Here is a 20,587-nt window from a genome sequence, read left to right as displayed (position 1 = left end):
GCCCCTCATACGATTTCCGACAAAGGAGTCAGGCGATTGGTCAAAAGAGTTGTTCAAACACTAAGAACCATTTGCAGAGAGCCAATTGAAACTGTGTGGAAAGAACTGAAGATTAGAGTGCATAAAAAAGGACCTCCAAAACCTCGAAGATTTGAAGACAGTTTGTTTAAAAGAAAGGATCAAAATCACACTTGAGAATGCATACAGGAGACATCTTGAAGTTGTCATTGCAAAATGGCTTTTCCATAAAGTATTGAATACATTTCAGTTTATGTATTCAATCGTTATTCCCTACTTCATTGCAATTTTTAAATCATAACTTCATTTCTGGATTAATTCGCTTTGATTTATGTTTATGTGCAGATTATTTGGGTTGTTACTGACATCTGGTGTGAATTTTATGTCAACAGAGATTTTAGAAATACATATACTGAGAAAACCTTTGACATTTTCAATACTTATTTTACCCACTGTAAGTTAAGCACATTTCCTATGACATTATGAGATATATCTGCAGTACATTCAAGCTGCGAAAGAGAGGGAGAGAGCAAGGCTTTCAGCGGATGGCAGCACAGGGTACAGCAAAGTTGCTCTATTTTGACCATTTGAGCTTTCAACCTCTATCTGTCAAGTCACGTTGCCAGCCTTTTGGAGACCTCAAAGTTGATCTATGGACCTACATTCTCAACAGGGAATGCAGACAGTGCTGTTTTAGTTAAGCTCTATTCAAGCTAATAACTATTACAGGATGTATTTTATATGTAAAATCCTATTTTAGAGCAACTGATTTCCCACAGTGTGATGTTGCCTCTGCTCCTAATATAGGTAAAATAAGTACTGACTGCATTTAGCAGGAATGCTTGAAAAAAATATTTAGAATTTCTTACATCTTCTTATCTTATTGCCCCTAAAGAGAAATCAAAACCGACCAAAATCACCATCAAGAAGTCAAACGTTTAAAAATATTCTGATCTGTTCTTCTCTAACTGAAACAAATAATACTGAAATCATGTTTAAATCTTGATTGGGAGTGCTTCTGACGGCCATACTGTCTGCCTATCCAAGAATTCATACTCATGTATCCATTATTGCACTTTGATGTTTGATGTTATGACTGTTGTGTACAGTCATAACACTGTACAGTGTCATGCAATTATGGCAGCTGCACAGACGGCATGCAAAACATTTTTCTGAATTTTCTCTGTGTGTGTGTCCTCAACTCCTGATCATTTGACTTGTCAGAATGGTGTTGCAAGTCAGTCACTGGCGGTCCACACACAGTTCACACTGCTGCCCTCCTGAGACGTTTGGGACAACGCTGTCTGGCTCCTTTGGCATCTTATTTTTAATGTACATAACTTGTGTTTGGAGTGCAAACTGCCGAGCGGGTCGGTGGAGTTGACAAAACAGTACGATGTATCAGGGGCCACACAGATACTAGAATAAAACCACTGTGATGTGTAAGATCTGTGTGAAATGCACTGCAGCACATGCACAGGTCAAGCTTGATAGAACGTGTTAAGGAGTAACAACTTAAAGAATTACATAAATACAACAAAGTGAGTAAAGTCAAAAAGCCAAGAATCATGTGGCTCATTTTTCAGGAAGTGACCTCACAGGCAGATGAATGGGGTTCGTTCTCCTGCTAAATGCTGAATTTGTAATTTGTAATAACAAGATAATGCTAAACAGTAGTAGTTTCAGTCACTTAACTTTTTGACCTCATGATCCCTCATTCACTGGCAGTCACACCTTGACTTCAACAATCTACTATGCAGCTAAAGAGAAACTCAAGAAGCTTGGGAGTCAGGGTGAACAGAGCAGATCTCTGCATGGCTCTGTTTTCACAACTGAGACTGTGGCCTTTCTCAAATGCTTTGAAAACAGTACATTTAGTTTTACTCTGGACCAATTCATGTGGATTCAGCACACACTTTGAACTTTTCTTTCCCAATTCACGAACATTTCAACAAGACTGTTTGCCTTTTCTGGTTACAACATAAGATAATGTAAATGATAATTGCTGTCTGCATCATGTTTTTGCTACTTGAGATAACATCATTTCAGTTGAAAGATTTCTAGTTGAACGTAGAACAGTACTGCATATTGCGACAAGAAGATTGTAACCTGTCCCAAGCCACAAGTGATCCAAAGGGATCTATGTACCTGAAAGATAAATTTCCTGTGAATCATTAAAAGCAACTCACCCGTTCTCTTCCATGTCCATGCTTGTGGGCCATAGCTGCCGGTCACTGCCTGCTGCTCTCTTCAGTTTTCTAGCCTACCTCTCTGAGCCTGTCCTGTGTGTGTGCGTACGATGGTACCAGGTGTCCCTGATGCTATTATCCCAGAACACTCCCAGGCAGCTCAGGGGGAGGTTCCCACCTATTAGCGTCATTTCTAAATGGCCAACATGGACTGAAACAGGCCAAGACGTAAAGGGGAGGTCAATTCCAACAGAGCCTCTCTCTCCTGCCGTTTGCCTTGCTTTGCCCTTGACAACCAGCTGCTGAGGACTTCACGTCTTATTTTATGGGGATTTTGTTTAAGTGCAGTGAGAGCATCATATGATCCAGATATATAACAATATCGCAAGCGCAAAAACACATTTGTTGGAGCTCGTATTTTCAGCATGAGTTCCTGATTTGCAGCACTAAATGCACTGGGATTGGCAGGAGGAATTAAATCGGTTCTCCATTAGCCTTCTGCTGCATCATTAGGCATCTCTTTAGACCCATCCTGAAGCTAAAAATACCCTTTCTTTCTCAGATAACAGGCCAGGTCACAGACTTAAGCCGCAGAGTGTGACAGTCGGTCAGTGGCGTAAAGGCTCAATGTGTGGCCCTGACATAAGGCAATGAAAACTACTTAACCAGACACCACCACTGTGGCTCTATGGCACCATCTAACTGTAATCCACACATATCCTCGATTCTTACCAGTCGCAGCCACTGCATTCAACCAGTCAAAGACAATCAACACAGTGGGTAAAACAGTGCACACAGTAAGGCAAGATTTAAATGAAGTGTAGCTCTGAAATCAACGCACTTCTCTTGGTATGCAAAGGCTGCTGTTTAAATCAATGCATGCATGACCGATTACACTGTGTTGTGAAAAAAACACATTTTGCACTAATCCTGCCTTCCTCACAAACTATGTGACCTCTGGCTGAAACTATAAGTTCTCCTGATTAAGATAACGCACAGCCTTATTTCATGAACAAACACTTGCAGTAAAGAGACACAGACTCAAAGGGATAGTTCACACTTTTTTGAAGCAAGGTTCTGTTAAGACGTTATGAGCAGTCACTATCTTACTTGTAGTAGATGGGATCTTTACTTTATTGAAACCAAAATTAGTTTTTCAGGTAGCAGGAAGTCAGAGGAAGTCTAAATTAGAGCTTGGCCATGTTAAAACAACACCAATCCCTAAATATGCACACATTTGCACTTGTTGCAGTATGTTCCAAAAGTGATGGGTACCTTTTGTGTAAATAATCATCTAAGGTAATGAAAATGTGTATAAAGTAAATGCGTAAATGAACCTTAAGAAATTTTATTTGAGACTGCAGTTATTTTAACATCAAAGTGAAAAACGACAGAAGAGTTACCTACTGCAGGTAAGATACTGACTGCATATCACCTCTTAGTAGAACCTCCCCACTTCGAAAAAGTCTTCCTTTGGGAACTACTCCTTATTTATTTTTGTTGTATTTAACTTAAATGACCTAAATGTATCTACGTGCATGTGCGTATGTATTTGAATGTTTTAATTTACTCGTACTCGTCGTCTTCCGCTTTATCTGGGACTGGGGCAGCAGACTCAGCAGAGACCTGAAGAGGACAAGCCACCCTTTTCCGGTCGAGAACCATGGCCTCAGACTTGGAGGAGCTGATCTTCATCCCAGCCGCTTCACACTCGGCTGCGAACTGCCCCAGTGCATGCTGTAGGTCTTGGCTAGAGGGGGCCAGCAGGACCACGTCATCTGCAAAAAGAAGAGATGAAATTCTCTGGTCCCCAAACCAGACCCCCTCCGGCCCTTGGCTGCGCCTAGAAATCCCGTCCATAAAAGTTATGAACAGGACCGGTGACAAAGGGCAGCCATGCCGGAGTCCAACATGCACCGGGAACAGGTCCGACTTAGTGCCGGCAATGCGAACCAAACTCCTGCTCCACTTGTACAGAGATTGGATGGCCCCTAGTAAAGGGCCCTCGATTCCATACTCCTGGAGCACCCCCCACAGGGCATCACAAGGGACACAGTCGAATGCTTTCTCCAGGTCCACAAAACACATGTGGACCGGTTGGGCAAACTCCCATGAACCCTCGAGTACCCTGTAGAGGGTATAGAGCTGGTCCAGTGTTCCACGGCCGGGACGAAAACCACACTGCTCCTCCTGAAGCCGGGGTTTGACTATCGGCCGGACTCTTCTCTCCAATACCCTGGCGTAGACCTTACCAGGGAGCCTGAGCAGCGTGATCCCCTATAGTTGGAACACAACCTCCGGTCACCCTTATGAAGGGGGACCACCACCCCAGTCTGCCAATCCAAAGGCACTGTCCCAGTCCGCCACGCAATGTTGAAGAGGCGTGTCAACCATGACAGCCCCACAACATCCAAAGACTTGAGGTACTCAGGGCGGATCTCATCCAACCCCGAAGCCCTGCCACCGCGGAGCTTTTTAACCACCTCGGTAACTTCAGCCTGGGTGATGAAAGAGTCCAACCCCGGGTCCCCAGCCTCTGTTTCCACCAGGGAATGCGTGATGGCAGGATTGAGGAGATCCTCGAAGTACTCCTTCCACCGGCCGATAATGTCCCCAGTCGAGGTCAGCAGCTCCCCACCCCCACTGTGAACAGTGTTGGCGAAGTACTACTTCCCCCTCCTGAGGCGGCGGACAGTTTGCCAGAATCGCTTCGGGGCCAACCGGTAGTCCTTCTCCATGGCCTCACCGAACTCCTCCCAGGTCCGAGTTTTTGCCTCTGCCACCGTCCGGGCCGCGGCACGCTTGGCCCCACGGTACCCGTCAGCCGCCTCAGGAGTCCCACAAGCCAACCACAGCCGATAGGACTCCTTCTTCAGCTTGACAGCGTACCTTACTGCCGGTGTCCACCACCGGGTTCGGGGATTGCCGCCGCGACAGGCACCGCAGACCATACGGCCGCAGCTACGGGCAGCAGCATCGACAATAGATGCAGAGAACATGGTGCACTCGGACTCTATGTCTCCAATATCCCTTGGAATCTGGTCAAAGCTCTCCCGGAGGTGAGAGTTGAATACATCCCTGGCCATGGGGTCCGCCAGACGTTCCCAGCAGACCCTCACTATGCGCTTGGGCCTGCCAAGTCTGTCCGGCTTTCTCCTCCCCCAGCGGATCCAACTCTCCACCAGGTGGTGATCAGTGGACAGCTTAGCCCCTCTCTTCACCCGAGTGTCCAAAACATGCGGCCGAAGGTCTGATGATACGACAACAAAGTCGATCATTGACCTCCTGCCTAGGGTATCCTGGTGCCAAGTGCACTGATGGACACCCTTATGTTTGAACATGGTGTTCATTATGGACAATCCGTGACTAGCACAGAAGTCCAATAACAAAACACTACTCGGATTCAGATCGGGGAGGCCATTCCTCCCGATCACGCCTCTCCAGGTGTCACTGTCATTTCCCACATGGGCGTTGAAGTACCCCAGCAGAATAATGGAGTCCCCAGGAGGGGCACTATCCAGCACCCCCGACAGGGACGCCAAGAAGACCAGGTACTCCGCACTACCACTCGGCCCGTAGGCTGAAATGATAGTCAGAGACCTCTCCCCAACCCGAAGGCGCAGGGATGCGACCCGCTCATCCACTGGGGTAAACCCCAACACGAGACGGCTGAGCTGGGGGGCGACAAGCAAATCCACCCTAGCCCGCCGCCTCTCCCCGTGGGCCACTCCAGAGTAGAAGAGAGTCCAGCCCCTCTTGAGGAGATGGGTTCCAGAGCCCACACTGTGCGTGGAGGCGAGCCCGACTATTTCTAGTCAATATCTCTCGACCTCCCGCACCAGCTCAGGCTACTTGCCCCCCAGCGAGGTGACATTCCACGTCCCTAGAGCCAGCCTAAGCATCCGGGGATCGGGCCGCCGAGGTCTCCACCTTCGTCCGCCGTCCAATCCTCTTTGCACCGGTCCCTCACGGTTCCCCCTGCAGGTGGTGGGCCCACTGGGGGATGTTTTAATTTGATGTTTTAATTAATGTTTTTTTTTTTTTTAATCAAATGTTTTAATTTGATTTAAAAAAAAAAAAAGAGTAAAATCATGTAGGTATCTTGGCCTTAAGGGCAACATTGAAAAATAATGAGGCATATTAGGATGTGTTGTTTTGTTCATCTTAATGTAGCTTTGGCAAAATTCTCTTTTTGAACAATTATACCATACCTATGTAATTATTACTATAAATATAGTTGAATAGCCAATATCTACAGTCAGAGCAATAATCAAAGTTTAAAACAATGGACACAATGGAGGCAAACAAAACTGGACACGGGTCTGAGTTTACTTTGTCACTACACACAGTTAGGAGGTTGGTAAAGTAGAATAAATAATCACTGTTAGGGAACTTTACCAAAATCTGGTACCTTCAGGCCATCTAGTCTCCATAAGATTGTTTAAAGCTTTTGTTGGAATCAATTATTATGGAGTGTACATTTAAAGGCAAAACCTCATGTCACCGTTACAAAAAACAGGCATTTTATACTAAGGTAAAGAGAGAAAGAGAGAGAGAGAAGTCCGACCAGGAGAGGGATAGTTCAATACACTCCTCTGGCAAATTTATAATCACTGGCTAATCACTGGCATGAAGGGTTTACCAGATTGAAAATGATGAATGCAGGACAGTGTTTAGAGAACCTGGAAGCTTGCATCTTGAACTTTGACTTCCAACTCTACAGCCTGGCCCTCACCTACCTTATCTCGTTACAGCTCTGACTTTGATTTCTCGTCATTACTGAATATAATCCATTCCGCTGTACTCAGACCTGTCTAGGTCTGTCAGACCTTCTAGAGCTTTGGAAAAAGATTAAAATTGCAAACTATTGCGATCTATTTAGAGGACAATGGATAGTCTCACAATGATTGAAATACAGCACATTGATCAAATCTAACAAAAGCTGAAGGAAGGACTTCATGTGATTAAAATCAAAAAGGGATGAAAACAAATTATTCACTTTTATTTGTTGAGCTATGAAATGTGGAAAATGAGAGGAAAGTCCAGTTACTCTGTTGGTCCCAAACCCCACAGATGTCCCATCAACATAAAATCCCAGATCTCCTCTTAACTATGGATAAAGATTGAAAGAGATTTCTAATTTTCTTGACCATTTGTACTTGAATTTAGAGATGCTTCAATCCAAGTTGTTTGGATTCTGATCCCATCCTGGTATTTACACTTAAATATCTACCCATACCGATATTTTCCATTCCTTAATGTTTTTTAACATTTAGTGATGTTTTGGTGCCCTTTGATATATAAGTGAATCTAAATAAGCCACGGCACTGTCATCTTTACTGTTGCATAAACAAAGCAAAGTTCTGTTTTGCACTTGTCCTCATGTTGCTGCCAAACCTTCCTGCTCCTCTGTGAAGCTCCAGACATTTCTCCTCGGTTAACATTTCTGTGATAGTCTGACACAGCTTCCACCTCTGCACAAAACACACAACCAACCTCCAACTCCTCTTTTCTCTTTTTCAGCGGTAGAATATCTCTAAAGTGGGCTATGCTGCGCAGAAAGGTGCCCACTCTGCTGTAGAGCATCCTGTTCACTGAAACTGGGCTTCAACACCAGGCCATGACTGACCTATAAACAATTGGCTCAATCTAAAAATATACATATTTGAAACATCTTTTTAGGTACAATGTATTTGCTTAAGCTTGTAGAGTAAAATCAGTTAAACATGATCTGGAGCAACACAAGGACCATGCCGTTTGGATCTGTGGCCTCAGCCAGCTATCTGAGTCAAGAGCCAATATCAATACCTTTTCGGATCAGACCTATCTCTACTTGGATGTACTTATTTTTAGTATACTTTTTATGCTACTTGTTGTTTTAGTGCTTTATAGGTAAAGAAATCTTACTTAAACTTTGTTGTTAAGAAATTACTGCTATAAAAGTTGCCTCTGATATCCTTATAGCAAGTCGCTGTATCTCACATATCATATTAACACCTGTTTGAACTTTTCATGTTTTTACACATTAACTACTAACTTCAATGTAATTTACTTGGATTGTATGTGACAGGCCAAGACATAGTAGTCCATAGTTGTGAGGTGGAAGGAGAATGACAGTGTTCTCAACAGTGGCTCAAATGCAAAGCAAACCTAAGACTTTTCTTTCTTTTTTTTTTGGAAAACCATACGTGTTTTTCCTCCACTTTACAATTTTGCACCACTTTGTGTTGGTCTGTCACATAAAATCCCAATAAAATCCATTCAGGTTTATACTGGTAGAATGACAAAATGTGGAGAAGATCAATAATATTTTAGCAAGACACTGTTCAGACCGAGCATACAGCAGTCCACACCACCACAGGGATCACAGACAAAATGATGATGCAGGAACAAATTCAATGTGAGTCCTATTCCCAAGGGGGCGTATTGCATAACTGTTTTGTATTGAAAAAGGGAGGAGGCAGAGGTTTGCTGTTCTTTGACTCACCCACCACCACACTCACTTCTGATCAATTGTATTTATTCACCACACATTTTCATAACATAACAGTACCTCAAAGTCAATGCAAGGTCATTCAAAATAATGTAAATGTTTATGTTCTTACAGTGATATGTAGAAGCTGTTTTACTAATTTTGCAAACAGGTGACTGAGTCAGACACCGAACTCTCAGATTTATTCATAACACACAGCTTTGTTTTCATAAAGCCGCTGCACATTCCTATCATTCAATATGTTTCCAAACAGGCTCCCTGAGGCGGTTCACAGTCCACGCATTATTGCCTGTCAGACAGGAAGGAGGTCTAAACTAATATTTTAAAGTTTCTGAGCCCTGCTGCTGGGAACATAAATATGTCTATTTTTTTTCTTATATAATACGGTGCACATTATGAGCATATGACTTTCTATGGAGAAGTCAAATCACAAGCACATAAATAAATGTGAAACTAAGACAATAACCCAGGATTTTACATTCCAGGTGAATACTTAGAAAAAGTTCAATATGAATGAGCCTTCAAGAACCTTCTGTCAATTTGCTGATATTACATAACTTTCTAATTATCTAATATGTTTCTACAGTAACTTGGACTTATTTAAAACTTCTATCTTTATTACAACATACAAGCAGATTGTGAGGTAGAATATACAGGATAATAAATTGTCACAAGTGTTTATTCAAATCTATTACCATTTTTACACAATATGTAAATAAATTTCTAAAGGTTATGATAGCTTGAGGTTTACCTCAGCCACTGATTGTCCACAAAGGGACATAAAAAGTTGCCACAATACAACTTCTGCAGAACATTGATGTACTGTATGACCCATTTGGCAAACACTGTTGAGTCACAAGAAATAAAACATGCCAATATAGGTGAGTAATATGGCAAAAATGTCAAGATTTTTTTTATATTACAACAAAATCCAATCACTGTTGGTTAAAATGTCCCAATGTAAAACAATTAAAGAAAAATAATATAACTAAGCATGTAAGCCAAATAACCTTTTTACCCAATTTTTATCTGTTTGCGCAATTTTGCCGACAACTGATTTTTAATAAGACTTAAGTAAACTCAGTCTCAGGCTATTTAGCCAAATTAAAAAACTGTAGTTGAAAAAGACTTTGGTGTAAAAAAAACACCATCGCTCATGTAAAGTCAACAAATCTCTACGAGGAAGAACATTTATGAAGATAAAAGTCAAGGAGGAAAATAAAATTGATGTAGCATACAGCAGCAATTTATAGATAATATCATAGTCTCTCATCAACTTATTCCAACATTTCATGATCTTAAATAGTCATACTGCCCACCCCTACAAGCAAGTCATTTTAGTCTAAACAGCAACTTCATCAACTGGATGTTAAAGGTTATATTAAACAGCACAACTGCAAATAAACTACAAATCCCAGATAACAGTTAAACAAAAGTTCTACCAATACTATATAATCATTTAAAATAGTACATTCCTGTCATTAAAGCATATTTTTATAAATATTCCATCTGTGCTAATTTAAAATTGCTTAACCTTAAAAGGTAACATTTTTAAGTATCTTCTGGAAGACCTTATACCAGCACCAATATCAATATTTAACACTTTAAAGCTGCGGTCAGGTCAAAATACAGCCTCTACACGAATTTAAGGCAGGCTTGTGGGAAAGAAAATGTGCATTCCATCCACTTCCCAAGCTAACACTACTGTCAAGATTGTACTCCTCACAACTGGGCATGGGCTAGTTAGGGGTATAAAGGAAAACCAAGGGTTTAAAAAGTTGCTGTTTCAATCCAGTGATATTTTGAACCATACTATTTCTACAGTCCTTGTAATGAGTTGTAATTTTAAGTCCTTGTAATGAGAGGCCAAAGAAATTCCTGGAGTGACCTGAGTTTTGTCTTGGTGTAGGGAGCACAGAGTACCACAGTGTGTCCCTTCCCATTTTTGACAATATGGACATATTCCTAGTCTAAAAAAAGTGGACAGTCATGTTGACTAAAACTAAATGAGCGCTATCAAGAGGTCATATTAAAATAACACTGCAATTACAGTTGGCCTGCCATTAACTGCACGACTGTTAAGCAGCCTACTGCAGGTTAGCTGCCAGAGCAGATATACCAACAGATTAACGAGCCAACATCAACTTGGTATACTTATGTTCCCTAGCAATGAGCAGAAAAACAAAAAGGTATACACAGTCTGTGCAATTAAAGTTAGCTGGTGTTTAATTTATATTTTATCTTAATGTTTATCTGTACGGTGGCGCAGCTGGTAGCACTCTTGCCTTGCAGCAAAATTAAATGTAGGGAACACTCAAATAACACATCCTAGATCTGAATGAATTAAATATTCTCATTGAATACTTTGTTCTGTACAAAGTTGAATGTGCTGACAACAAAATCACACAAAAATCATCAATGGAAATCAAATTTATTAACCAATGGAGGCCTGGATTTGGAGTCACACACTAAATTAAAGTGGAAAAACACACTACAGGCTGATCCAACTTTGATGTAATGTCCTTAAAACAAGTCAAAATGAGGCTCAGTATTGTGTGTGACCTCCACGTGCCTGTATGACCTCCCTACAACGCCTGGTCATGCTCCTGATGAGACGGCAGATGGTCTCCTGAGAGATCTCCTCCCAGACCTGGACTAAAGGATCTGCCAACTCCTGGACAGTCTGTAGTGCAACGTGACATTGGTGGATGAAGCGAAACATGATGTCCCAGATGTGCTCAATTGGATTCAGGTCTGGGGAACGGCGCTGGCAAGTCCATAGCTTCAATGTTTTCATCTTGCAGGAACTGCTGACACACTCCAGCCACATGAGGCATTGTCCTGCATTAGGAGGAACCCAGGGCCAACCAAACCAGCATATGGTCTCACAAGGGGTCTGAGGATCTCATCTCAGTACCTAATAGCAGTCAGGCTACCTCTGGTGAACACATGGAAGGCCTTGCGGCCATCCAAAGAAATGCCACCCTACACCATTACTGACCCACTGCCAAACCGGTTATGCTGAAGGATGTTGCAGGCAGCAGATCGCTCTCCACGGTGTCTCCAGACTCTGTCACGTCTGTCACATGTGCTCAGTGTGAACCTGATTTCATCTGTGAAGAGCACAGGGCGCCAGTGGCGAATTTGCCAAACCTGGTGTTCTCTGGCAAATGCCAAGCGTCCTGCACGGCGTTGGGCTGTGAGCACAAACCCTATTTGTGGACGTCGGGCCCTCATACCATCCTTATGGAGTCGGTTTTTAAACGTTTGTGCAGACACATGCACATTTGTGGCCTGCTGGAGGTCATTTTGCAGGGCTCTGGCAGTGTTCCTCCTGTTCCTCCTTGCACAAAGGCGGAGGTAGCGGTCCTGCTGCTGGGTTGTTGCCCTCCTACGTCCTCCTCCACGTCTCCTGGTGTACTGGCCTGTCTCCTGGTAGCGCCTCCAGGCTCTGGACACTATGCTGACAGACACAGCAAACCTTCTTGCCACAGCTCGCATTGATGTGCCATCCTGGATGAGCTGCACTACCTGAGCCACTTGTGTGGGTTGTAGAGTCCGTCTCATGCTAACACGAGTGTGAAAGCACCACCAACATTCAAAAGTGACCAAAACATCAGCCAGAAAGCATAGGTACTGAGAAGTGGTCTGTGGTCCCCACCTGCAGAACAGAAATTGTTGAGATTTGTAGTCATAAGTTTCCCTAAAAAGGCATAAAAGGCTGCGCTCTTTTATGACATCACAGGGGAACCCCGCACGTAAACTTACTGCTGCTACAATGGCAGCAACACAGAAAACATCGAAGAATCTGATGCTTCTTTAGATATATGTCAGTCACTATCACAGAGTGCAGAGTCCGAAGAACCAAGTCAGCTTTCATCAGATGGCAGCGCACAAGTGCGGACGGCCATCTAATTCGACCAGTCTATTGTTGCCAGATGCCAGAGCAAGGCCAGAGTCAATATGCATGAATCATACCACACCACCAGGAAACAGAACGAGCACAACATCCGGATTTTAAAAATAATTCATTAAAGACAGACTAGATCTTACTGGGTTAACTAAGGTATTATAAACTGAGCAATTAAACATTAAATGCACTAAACTAAGCAACAAATATAGCTTTGCTGCAATCAGTGAACTCACCAGTGTAGAACAAAGCACATAAAGATATCAGAATGCATAAACCGAAATATAAAGCAGTTTAATTTCCACAGAATTAGTTGTTTTGGACTTGCTACTGCATTTATCACTGGCTTTCACTGCGCGATCTGCGTATGGTTCTTGGAGCTCCTCCGGGCTTTGCAGTGGACCGGAGCGGACTGGGGCAGATACAGTGTAAATCCAGGGTTACACGAAGTGCTCAGCATGGATATTAGAATCTTTAGAGAAACGTTTATTTAAACATATCGTATGCATGTGTAATTTATCTTATTTTAATAATAATAAATTCAGATTATTACTATTATCAATAATAATAAAAATAATTATTTTGCATTTTTAATTTTTAACAATAACTGCCGATATCTAAATGCACTTTTGTGACAAGGAAGTGTTCTTACCTGCTGAGCCTTGATGCGTTTAGCAGCAGCAGCAACATTTTCTTTGGCAATCTTTTCCAATCAGATCCACTGAACAGCATGGCCATAGACTCTGCTTCGACATTCTCCTTCGTCTGTAAAATATCCCGACCTCTGACATCTTTTCTTTTGTGAATTGTGAATGCACTGTTTCACCATATTAACGCTGTTTTTAACGCAACTTGGCAGTTTGTCATTGACGCTCACACAATGAATGACCCGGGATTTCCTCTTTCACGTCATTCCCGGACGACTTTGGACTTGCAAAATGTAGAAATGAAATATGCCTACCATGCGTCACAATTTTCTTTTGTCACATCTTTAATCCTAATATCATGCCAATTACTGCCCAATTTCTTCAATATTAAGATGTTTTCTTTCAGTTTCTGCATTCGCGGGAAAATTGTGTTACAGAGACTAATTTTAAAATAGTTGGACATCCACCCCAACAGAGGGCACCTGCATGCACTTCCCACATAAAATACAGACCCATTCAGTAACTCAATTCACTAAGTGAAACACATTATATAGATTAATTACACACACTTATTTTTTCAGGTTTTATTTCTGTTAATTATGATGATTTTCCACTTACAGGGAATGAAAACACAACATTTAAAGGGGACATATCTTGCAAAACCTTGCAGAAATGGTCAACCCAGTCTCTCCAGGTACAGCACCGATATCTTTACATTCTGTTTGGGTCATATTTTTCAATCCGTTCAGAACTGCTAAATAAAGTCATGGACTTCCGGCTACCAATTTTGCGTATCGGCCATTTTACTTCTCACTGCAATTTTGCAGTCCAAGCGCATGTACTGGTCCTTCTCAAAATATTAGCATATTGTGATAAAGTTCATTATTTTCCATAATGTAATGATGAAAATTTAACATTCATATATTTTAGATTCATTGCACACTAACTGAAATATTTCAGGTCTTTTATTGTCTTAATACGGATGATTTTGGCATACAGCTCATGAAAACCCAAAATTCCTATCTCACAAAATTAGCATATTATTAAAAGGGTCTCTAAACGAGCTATGAACCTAATCATCTGAATCAACGAGTTAACTCTAAACACCTGCAAAAGATTCCTGAGGCCTTTAAAACTCCCAGCCTGGTTCATCACTCAAAACCCCAATCATGGGTAAGACTGCCGACCTGACTGCTGTCCAGAAGGCCACTATTGACACCCTCAAGCAAGAGGGTAAGACACAGAAAGAAATTTCTGAACGAATAGGCTGTTCCCAGAGTGCTATATCAAGGCACCTCAGTGGGAAGTCTGTGGGAAGGAAAAAGTGTGGCAGAAAACGCTGCACAATGAGAAGAGGTGACCTCAGGGTCCCTGAGGAAGATTGTGGAGAAGGGCCCATTCCAGACCTTGGGGGACCAGCTGCTGGTTTTGGTCCACTGTGTTTTATCAAGGGCAGGGTCAATGCAGCTAGCTATCAGGAGATTTTGGAGCACTTCATGTTTCCATCTGCTGAAAAGCTTTATGGAGATGAAGATTTCATTTTTCAGCACGACCTGGCACCTGCTCAGTGCCAAAACCACTGGTAAATGGTTTACTGACCATGGTATCACTGTGCTCAATTGGCCTGCCAACTCTCCTGACCTGAACCCCCTTTAGGGTTTTCATGAGCTGCCAAAATCATCCGTATTAAGACAATAAAAGACCTGAAATATTTCAGTTAGTGTGCAATGAATCTAAAATGTATGAATGTTAAATTTTCATCATTACATTATGGAAAATAATGAACTTTATCACAATATGCTAATATTTTGAGAAGGACCTGTATGCCGAGGCTGCAAGTGGATAAGTAAATGTTCGGTTGTTGTACACCATCCCCCAGCGACAGAACCTCTTCAAAGTGCCTTGTTAAATTAAATTTTTCATGGAAATGTTCCCACATCAGTGGGGAAAATCCTATTTCCCCACTTCAAGGACAACTACTTCAGCAACCTCTGCCAGCATCAAGAAGGATTTGCCGAAAGACTCCATCTGATTAAGGGCAGTTCTTCCTGCCTATGGAAACGACGAACGCAGCAAAGCGGTAAGCTGCAAATAACGCTAAAATGACAACAAACATTATTTTATTGTGTGTTGATACGACGTCCTGGCCATTGTTTTGATAGCAGTAGCATTGTGCCTTCTGCTTATGTTAGCGCTGTGTGCTGCTTTTAGCTCCTTGAGGACAGAGCCGTACTACGTGTTTTGAATAGTATTATTACATAAACAGTTTTGCATTGTTTTTGCTGTTTTTGTCTTGTTTCTGCAGTGCTAGATAATTGTATCTCTGTTATCAAACTACAAAAATGGCTGAAAGGGGTGGAGTGGAACTCTCTGTGACCTGGAAGGGGGCAGGGTGTGAAGTTCTTCAGTAACATTTAAAGAGATGGCACCAAAACGAGTTGCTCTCAGACGCTCCTCAGAACAGGGCTAAAAGAGGAACCTGTGGAGTTATAATAACAAGGAACTCAGACCAGAGCATTACAGTTTCACTTTACATAGACCACAACTGAATGATTTAAGTGGGAAAAGGAAGAAATTTAAACCATGATATGTCCCCTTTAAGATTAGAATATTACATCAGGCCAATACGACAACATTTTTAAGACAGACAGGTGAGCTTAATCAAAAGTATCTTTAATACCTGCTTAGAAGTTGTCAATTTGGAAATGCACTTTAATCTCACAAACAAGCCTCATCACAAAGCATATTCTAATTTATTGAATATGACTGTATACAGATATCGGTGTGGTTAAGAGTGAGCCTACTTTAAGTTTGCTTCAAAGGTTTATGAATAGCAAATTAATTTTTTTTTAATTCTTTCAAATTATTTGGGATTTTAAAGAACTGACAAATGTAATCATATGAAAATATTCATAGTTCGTAGTCATAATTTAATTTCACCAGCTGTTGTTTGCTGCTTGTGTCTTTGCTTAAGACAAATTTCATGCACAATATAACTGTCAACTACATAATAAATAAATGAAAATTGATCCTCTTTTTATAACTCTACATTGAAACGTTTTACTCTCAACACGACTGCTAGATCAAAAAAATAAGTTAGAGGAATAATTTTGTTTCCACATGTTGATTTACTGCTATTTATAGTGTCATAATACAGTATAAACTGCAACTGGGCCGCAAATCAAACTCTACTCATTTAATTTTGGGCTGGCTCTGGGTAAAAGTGAGGAATAATTGTGATGAAAATTTAAGAAATGTCTTGTTCACAATCTAAACTTTGACAAACATCAGATGGTAAAAATAAATGTTTCAAAGACATTTAGTACAGTTTTCCCATGATACCGCTGTTAATTTTTTTTCCCCTGCCTCCCTTATGTTGTTTTTTTTTGTTTTGCTTAAAAACATAAATATGGTAAGTGCTGCTATTTATGCTAGATATAATAAGTTTACAATGCTGCCTAGACTTTTTGGTCTATAATTAATGCAACACTGTGGAATATCATTTCTCCTTGTCTACTTTTGTTCAACAAATGGTAATCATGACAGAAAACAAGTATATCAAACTATATCATAGTGAATGTTATAACAATATTATAACAGTAATAATACTTATTTTATATTACTTCAGCATGATTATGAATAAAGAATAATGTTGCTTTTTCTCCTTTAAATAAAAGTAATGAGATCATGTTTGTTTGAGATGTTTTGTGTAAATAATGTTAAATTGTGGTTAACACAAAAGAAATTTGCGACATGCCACCAGCAGTGGATAAACACTGGGAACCAGCAGTGGATGTGTAACCTGAATATCCGCCTGGAGAAAGTCTTTTTGTTTTGTGCCAATGTAGCGCAGCCAAGACATTCAACGTCTTTTCCCTCGGGTGCACAGTGTGTGGCAAATACCCTTTTGTCAAGCTGTTCCAAAAACTCAAGATACCCACCCACATCAGAACCCTGAGCGAAGTCGAGGCTGACCAGGCCAACAGTGATATGGATTTGTGACTATGGTTAACTAAAAGGGATGAACTGCTCACGTTTTACCTTGCCATGTTGATTTTCTGTTTTCTTTATCAATCCCCACTTTGACTGATAGCTATTTTTTTCTAAGGGCTGTAAGACATAAAAGAGAAAAATGTTTCTTTGATAGAGGCAGAACTTTTGAACTGAAAATAAAGAAATAAGATTATCATCATTCATGCATCAAAGCAAATGTGCATCATCAGATCTTTTAATTTAAACTCAAAAAAGTACACACTGTGTTTATTGAACAGAATTTAAGGGGGGTCTTACTTTGGATCCATTTAATGAATAGGGAAAAAAGATTATTTTGTATCTGACCTGCAGATCACCGATCAGAACCAATTAGGAAAAATTAGCCGTTCTAATTTCTGGATGACTGATTGATGGATCTCTAGTAACAAGTTGAACATCCATGTTCCTTCACATAAGAAAAGCTGCATGAAAGAAAAGCCTCCATCATATTAAGTAGCACATATTTAGTGTGGAAACTCCCCCTCAACTACATTCAAGCTGAGGTTTGATAAACTATGCATTTTTTCCACTTTACTAAGGACTAAAATTAAAAGATTAAAAAAGATCATCTTTGCTTAGTGGTGTTTTCAAAATACACAATGTTTACATTAAATCAACACCGTATGAGAACATAAAAATAAAAAAAATCACAGATGCACTGAACAAGCTTTTCCTGAATGGTAGCAATTTCTAGTTGTTATTTAGGCCTTAAAATTAATTGTTTTAATTTTGAAAGAATTCTGGTGCTTTTTGAGAAATAAAATCAAATAAAAAAAAAGAAAAGTACTTTATGGAAGAAGTAGCTTTAAATCCAACTGAAAATGAAAGAATTAGGCTACAAGAATATCCCCAGTAATGCATCAAAGCCTGTGTGCCTAACCTTTATCTGATTTTTATTGAACTCAAAGACAGGCATCGAAGTGCATGCTGTTAGTTTGTGTTTATAAAGTGAAAATAGAGGGGGTTCTCAGTTTTGAATCATGTAATGAATAGGATATATAAATATATATTTGACTTGCCAGTCCACAATCAGATTAATTGGTGCTTCTCTGTTTGCAAGAGTATAGACACATTCCTGCACCTCTAAGAAAAGCAGCCTAACATCAGGTTTTGGGTGGTTGGATGTTTTCTTTAAAAAAATCCACATACTTAGTGTGGACCCCCCCCCCCCCCACACACACACACACACACACACACATTTAAGATGGAGCTTACTAAGGCCTTACATCAAAGTTGTGTTTTAAAACAAGAAACGTTTACATTCCATCTGCACTCTAAAGAAACTTTATAAAAATACTTAAAGCTTGACACTAATCCTGTTTATGTGAAAGCTGCTTTAAAATTACACATCACATCAGTATTAAAAAATAAAGTTATGATTCTACTAAAACAATGAGGCATGGCTTCTTATACTATTGAGTGAAATCTGTGCTTCAAATGGTAACAAATATTCATATAGGTCCCATTGGAACTACTATCCCAACTGGATTCCGACTACTGTTTAATTTCAACCGCACTTAATATTTAGGATTATGGATAATCTTAATAAATGTACATTTGCAGCACATTTATCATGGTTTCTTTCCCTCTGCTGTCCAGCAGTAGCCTCATTGACCGCAGCACGGTTCTGCGCACCAACGTAAACGTGTCCTCCTCACATGTGACCGGCCGCTCTCTGCCCAATGGCAGCGAGTGATGGCGGGCATCACGTTCCTTACCTTCTTCACCGACTTCAGTGTCGGGACTGCGGTGAACGCCGCGGAGGGCATCTCTCCAACGTTCATGTTCACGTCGCTGGTGTTCTTGCTGACGGTCAACGCGGAGTATTTCTCCGCGACGTTTTCGGTCTCTTTCACATATTTTGTGGCCTGCTTGACCTCCGTTTTGCTGTCCACCGCCGAGTCAGTCATCGCATCCAAGTGATACTCAATGAAGGAGGGGGTAAAGCCGGCTGTGAGTGGAGTTTAAACTACCGTTAGCTCCGTCCGTCGCCTTCTTTGCACTTCAGTTTGTGGCTTAAAGTGCCGAACAGATTTTGAAGCACAGGGCAACACGAACCCTCTGATCTAGATGAGTAAGAAGAAGACGCTTAGGTCAAGTTTTCTGGCTTCTTCCGTTCTCTAAAAGACCTGCAGAGGCAGTTGCTGGTCCTGCGTTGTAGAGTCAACCTCAGACTGAAGCATCTCTGATGGGAGGGGGCGGTAGGATCAGCCTGTCACCTGAGGAAGTAGGCTGCATTCAGGCCGTGGTCATCCAGACAGCGCTCCAACCGGAAGACAGAACACAGAAAAGAAAGACACGAAGATTCGTGAAGAGCTGTCAAAGTATTTACATCCTACGCATACGACTCGTCGTCAGTTGGCATACAGTAAACCTTAGTCCGCAAAGTCAGTGTGACCGTTGCCAAGGAGGCTGGGAACAAGTCCCGCCTTCTTTGCTGTGATTGGTTTATTGTGTGATCAATATAGATAATCCACAGCTTCTGATTTGCTGCGCTCGTTATGCTTAAAGGGTCCTGCGCAGGAATAGATACAAAAAACATTATCCGACTTGTATCCTGTTTTAAATTGTCTTAACATTTGGGCCATGACTCGGACAGGGTGTGCGGAGGGGGAATCAGTGGGAGCAATGGCCAGACGCCATTATAAATTATATTTATTTAGGTCTCCGAGGTCCATGTTTTTTTCTGTTTCAATATTTTTTTATTCTCCCTTTCAAGTCTTTCATATGCCTTTTAAATTGAGTAAAGAAATATTTTCCCTGTAGCCTTATGATGCCCATGACTCCCATAAAAGTGCTCATTTTCAATAAGTGCATCATTATTATTATTTTTTGGTGATGAAATCCTTTCAGAATTTGTATTCCATATACTGTAAATGTACCAATTTACTTATACTGAATGGGAAATTAAAAAAAAATAACCTAAAGGATAGAAAAATAAAATAGATATTGATCAGAACAGTGGTGGGCGGGGGGTGGATCTTTAAAAGAAAAATAGGCATTTAAGGGGTAAAACGTTACGATTTCATTAAGATTTGTTTTAAATACTGAGGACTAAAGTGACATTCACAAAAAAATATGAAAAGGTTTTTATACATTAAGGCAATCCTTAAAAGAGCATTGTTCTGTGCCCTAGGTACTCAGGTGGAGCGCCAATAAGAGAACCCTAAGGGTTAAGAAGAGAACATACTTCAGTGAGTTGCAGTATTGAATACTGCATATGTGATTTTTTTGTATGACTGTGCCTCCACCCTCCTAAATATGACAACAGCCTAATCAAACCCAAGGAATTCTGCTA

General features: G+C 41.0%; 1 protein-coding gene across 3 annotated transcripts in view; it reads right to left on the bottom strand.

The window, feature by feature from the left end:
• The window catches only part of ahcyl1 (adenosylhomocysteinase-like 1), a 34,250-nt gene extending 14,203 nt beyond the window's left edge, over positions 1 to 20,047 (bottom strand). Inside the window, exon 1 of one of the 3 annotated variants that reach the window (XM_047379230.1) lies at positions 19,008 to 20,047. In XM_047379230.1, the coding sequence (XP_047235186.1) occupies positions 19,008 to 19,199 (192 nt within the window). In that variant the 5' untranslated portion in view covers positions 19,200 to 20,047. Of the gene's footprint in view, positions 1 to 2,207; positions 2,318 to 17,298; positions 17,470 to 19,007 lie in introns of those variants that run through there. The other 2 variants (XM_047379239.1, XM_047379247.1) reach the window with 2 other exon arrangements.
• Between the last annotated feature and the right edge of the window lie 540 nt (positions 20,048 to 20,587).

Source organism: Girardinichthys multiradiatus, chromosome 1, assembly GCF_021462225.1.
Source record: "Girardinichthys multiradiatus isolate DD_20200921_A chromosome 1, DD_fGirMul_XY1, whole genome shotgun sequence".
Classification (NCBI taxonomy): Eukaryota; Metazoa; Chordata; class Actinopteri; order Cyprinodontiformes; family Goodeidae; genus Girardinichthys; species Girardinichthys multiradiatus.
Note: the sequence above shows the minus strand (reverse complement) of the source record. Positions and strands in the feature narration are given on the sequence as shown.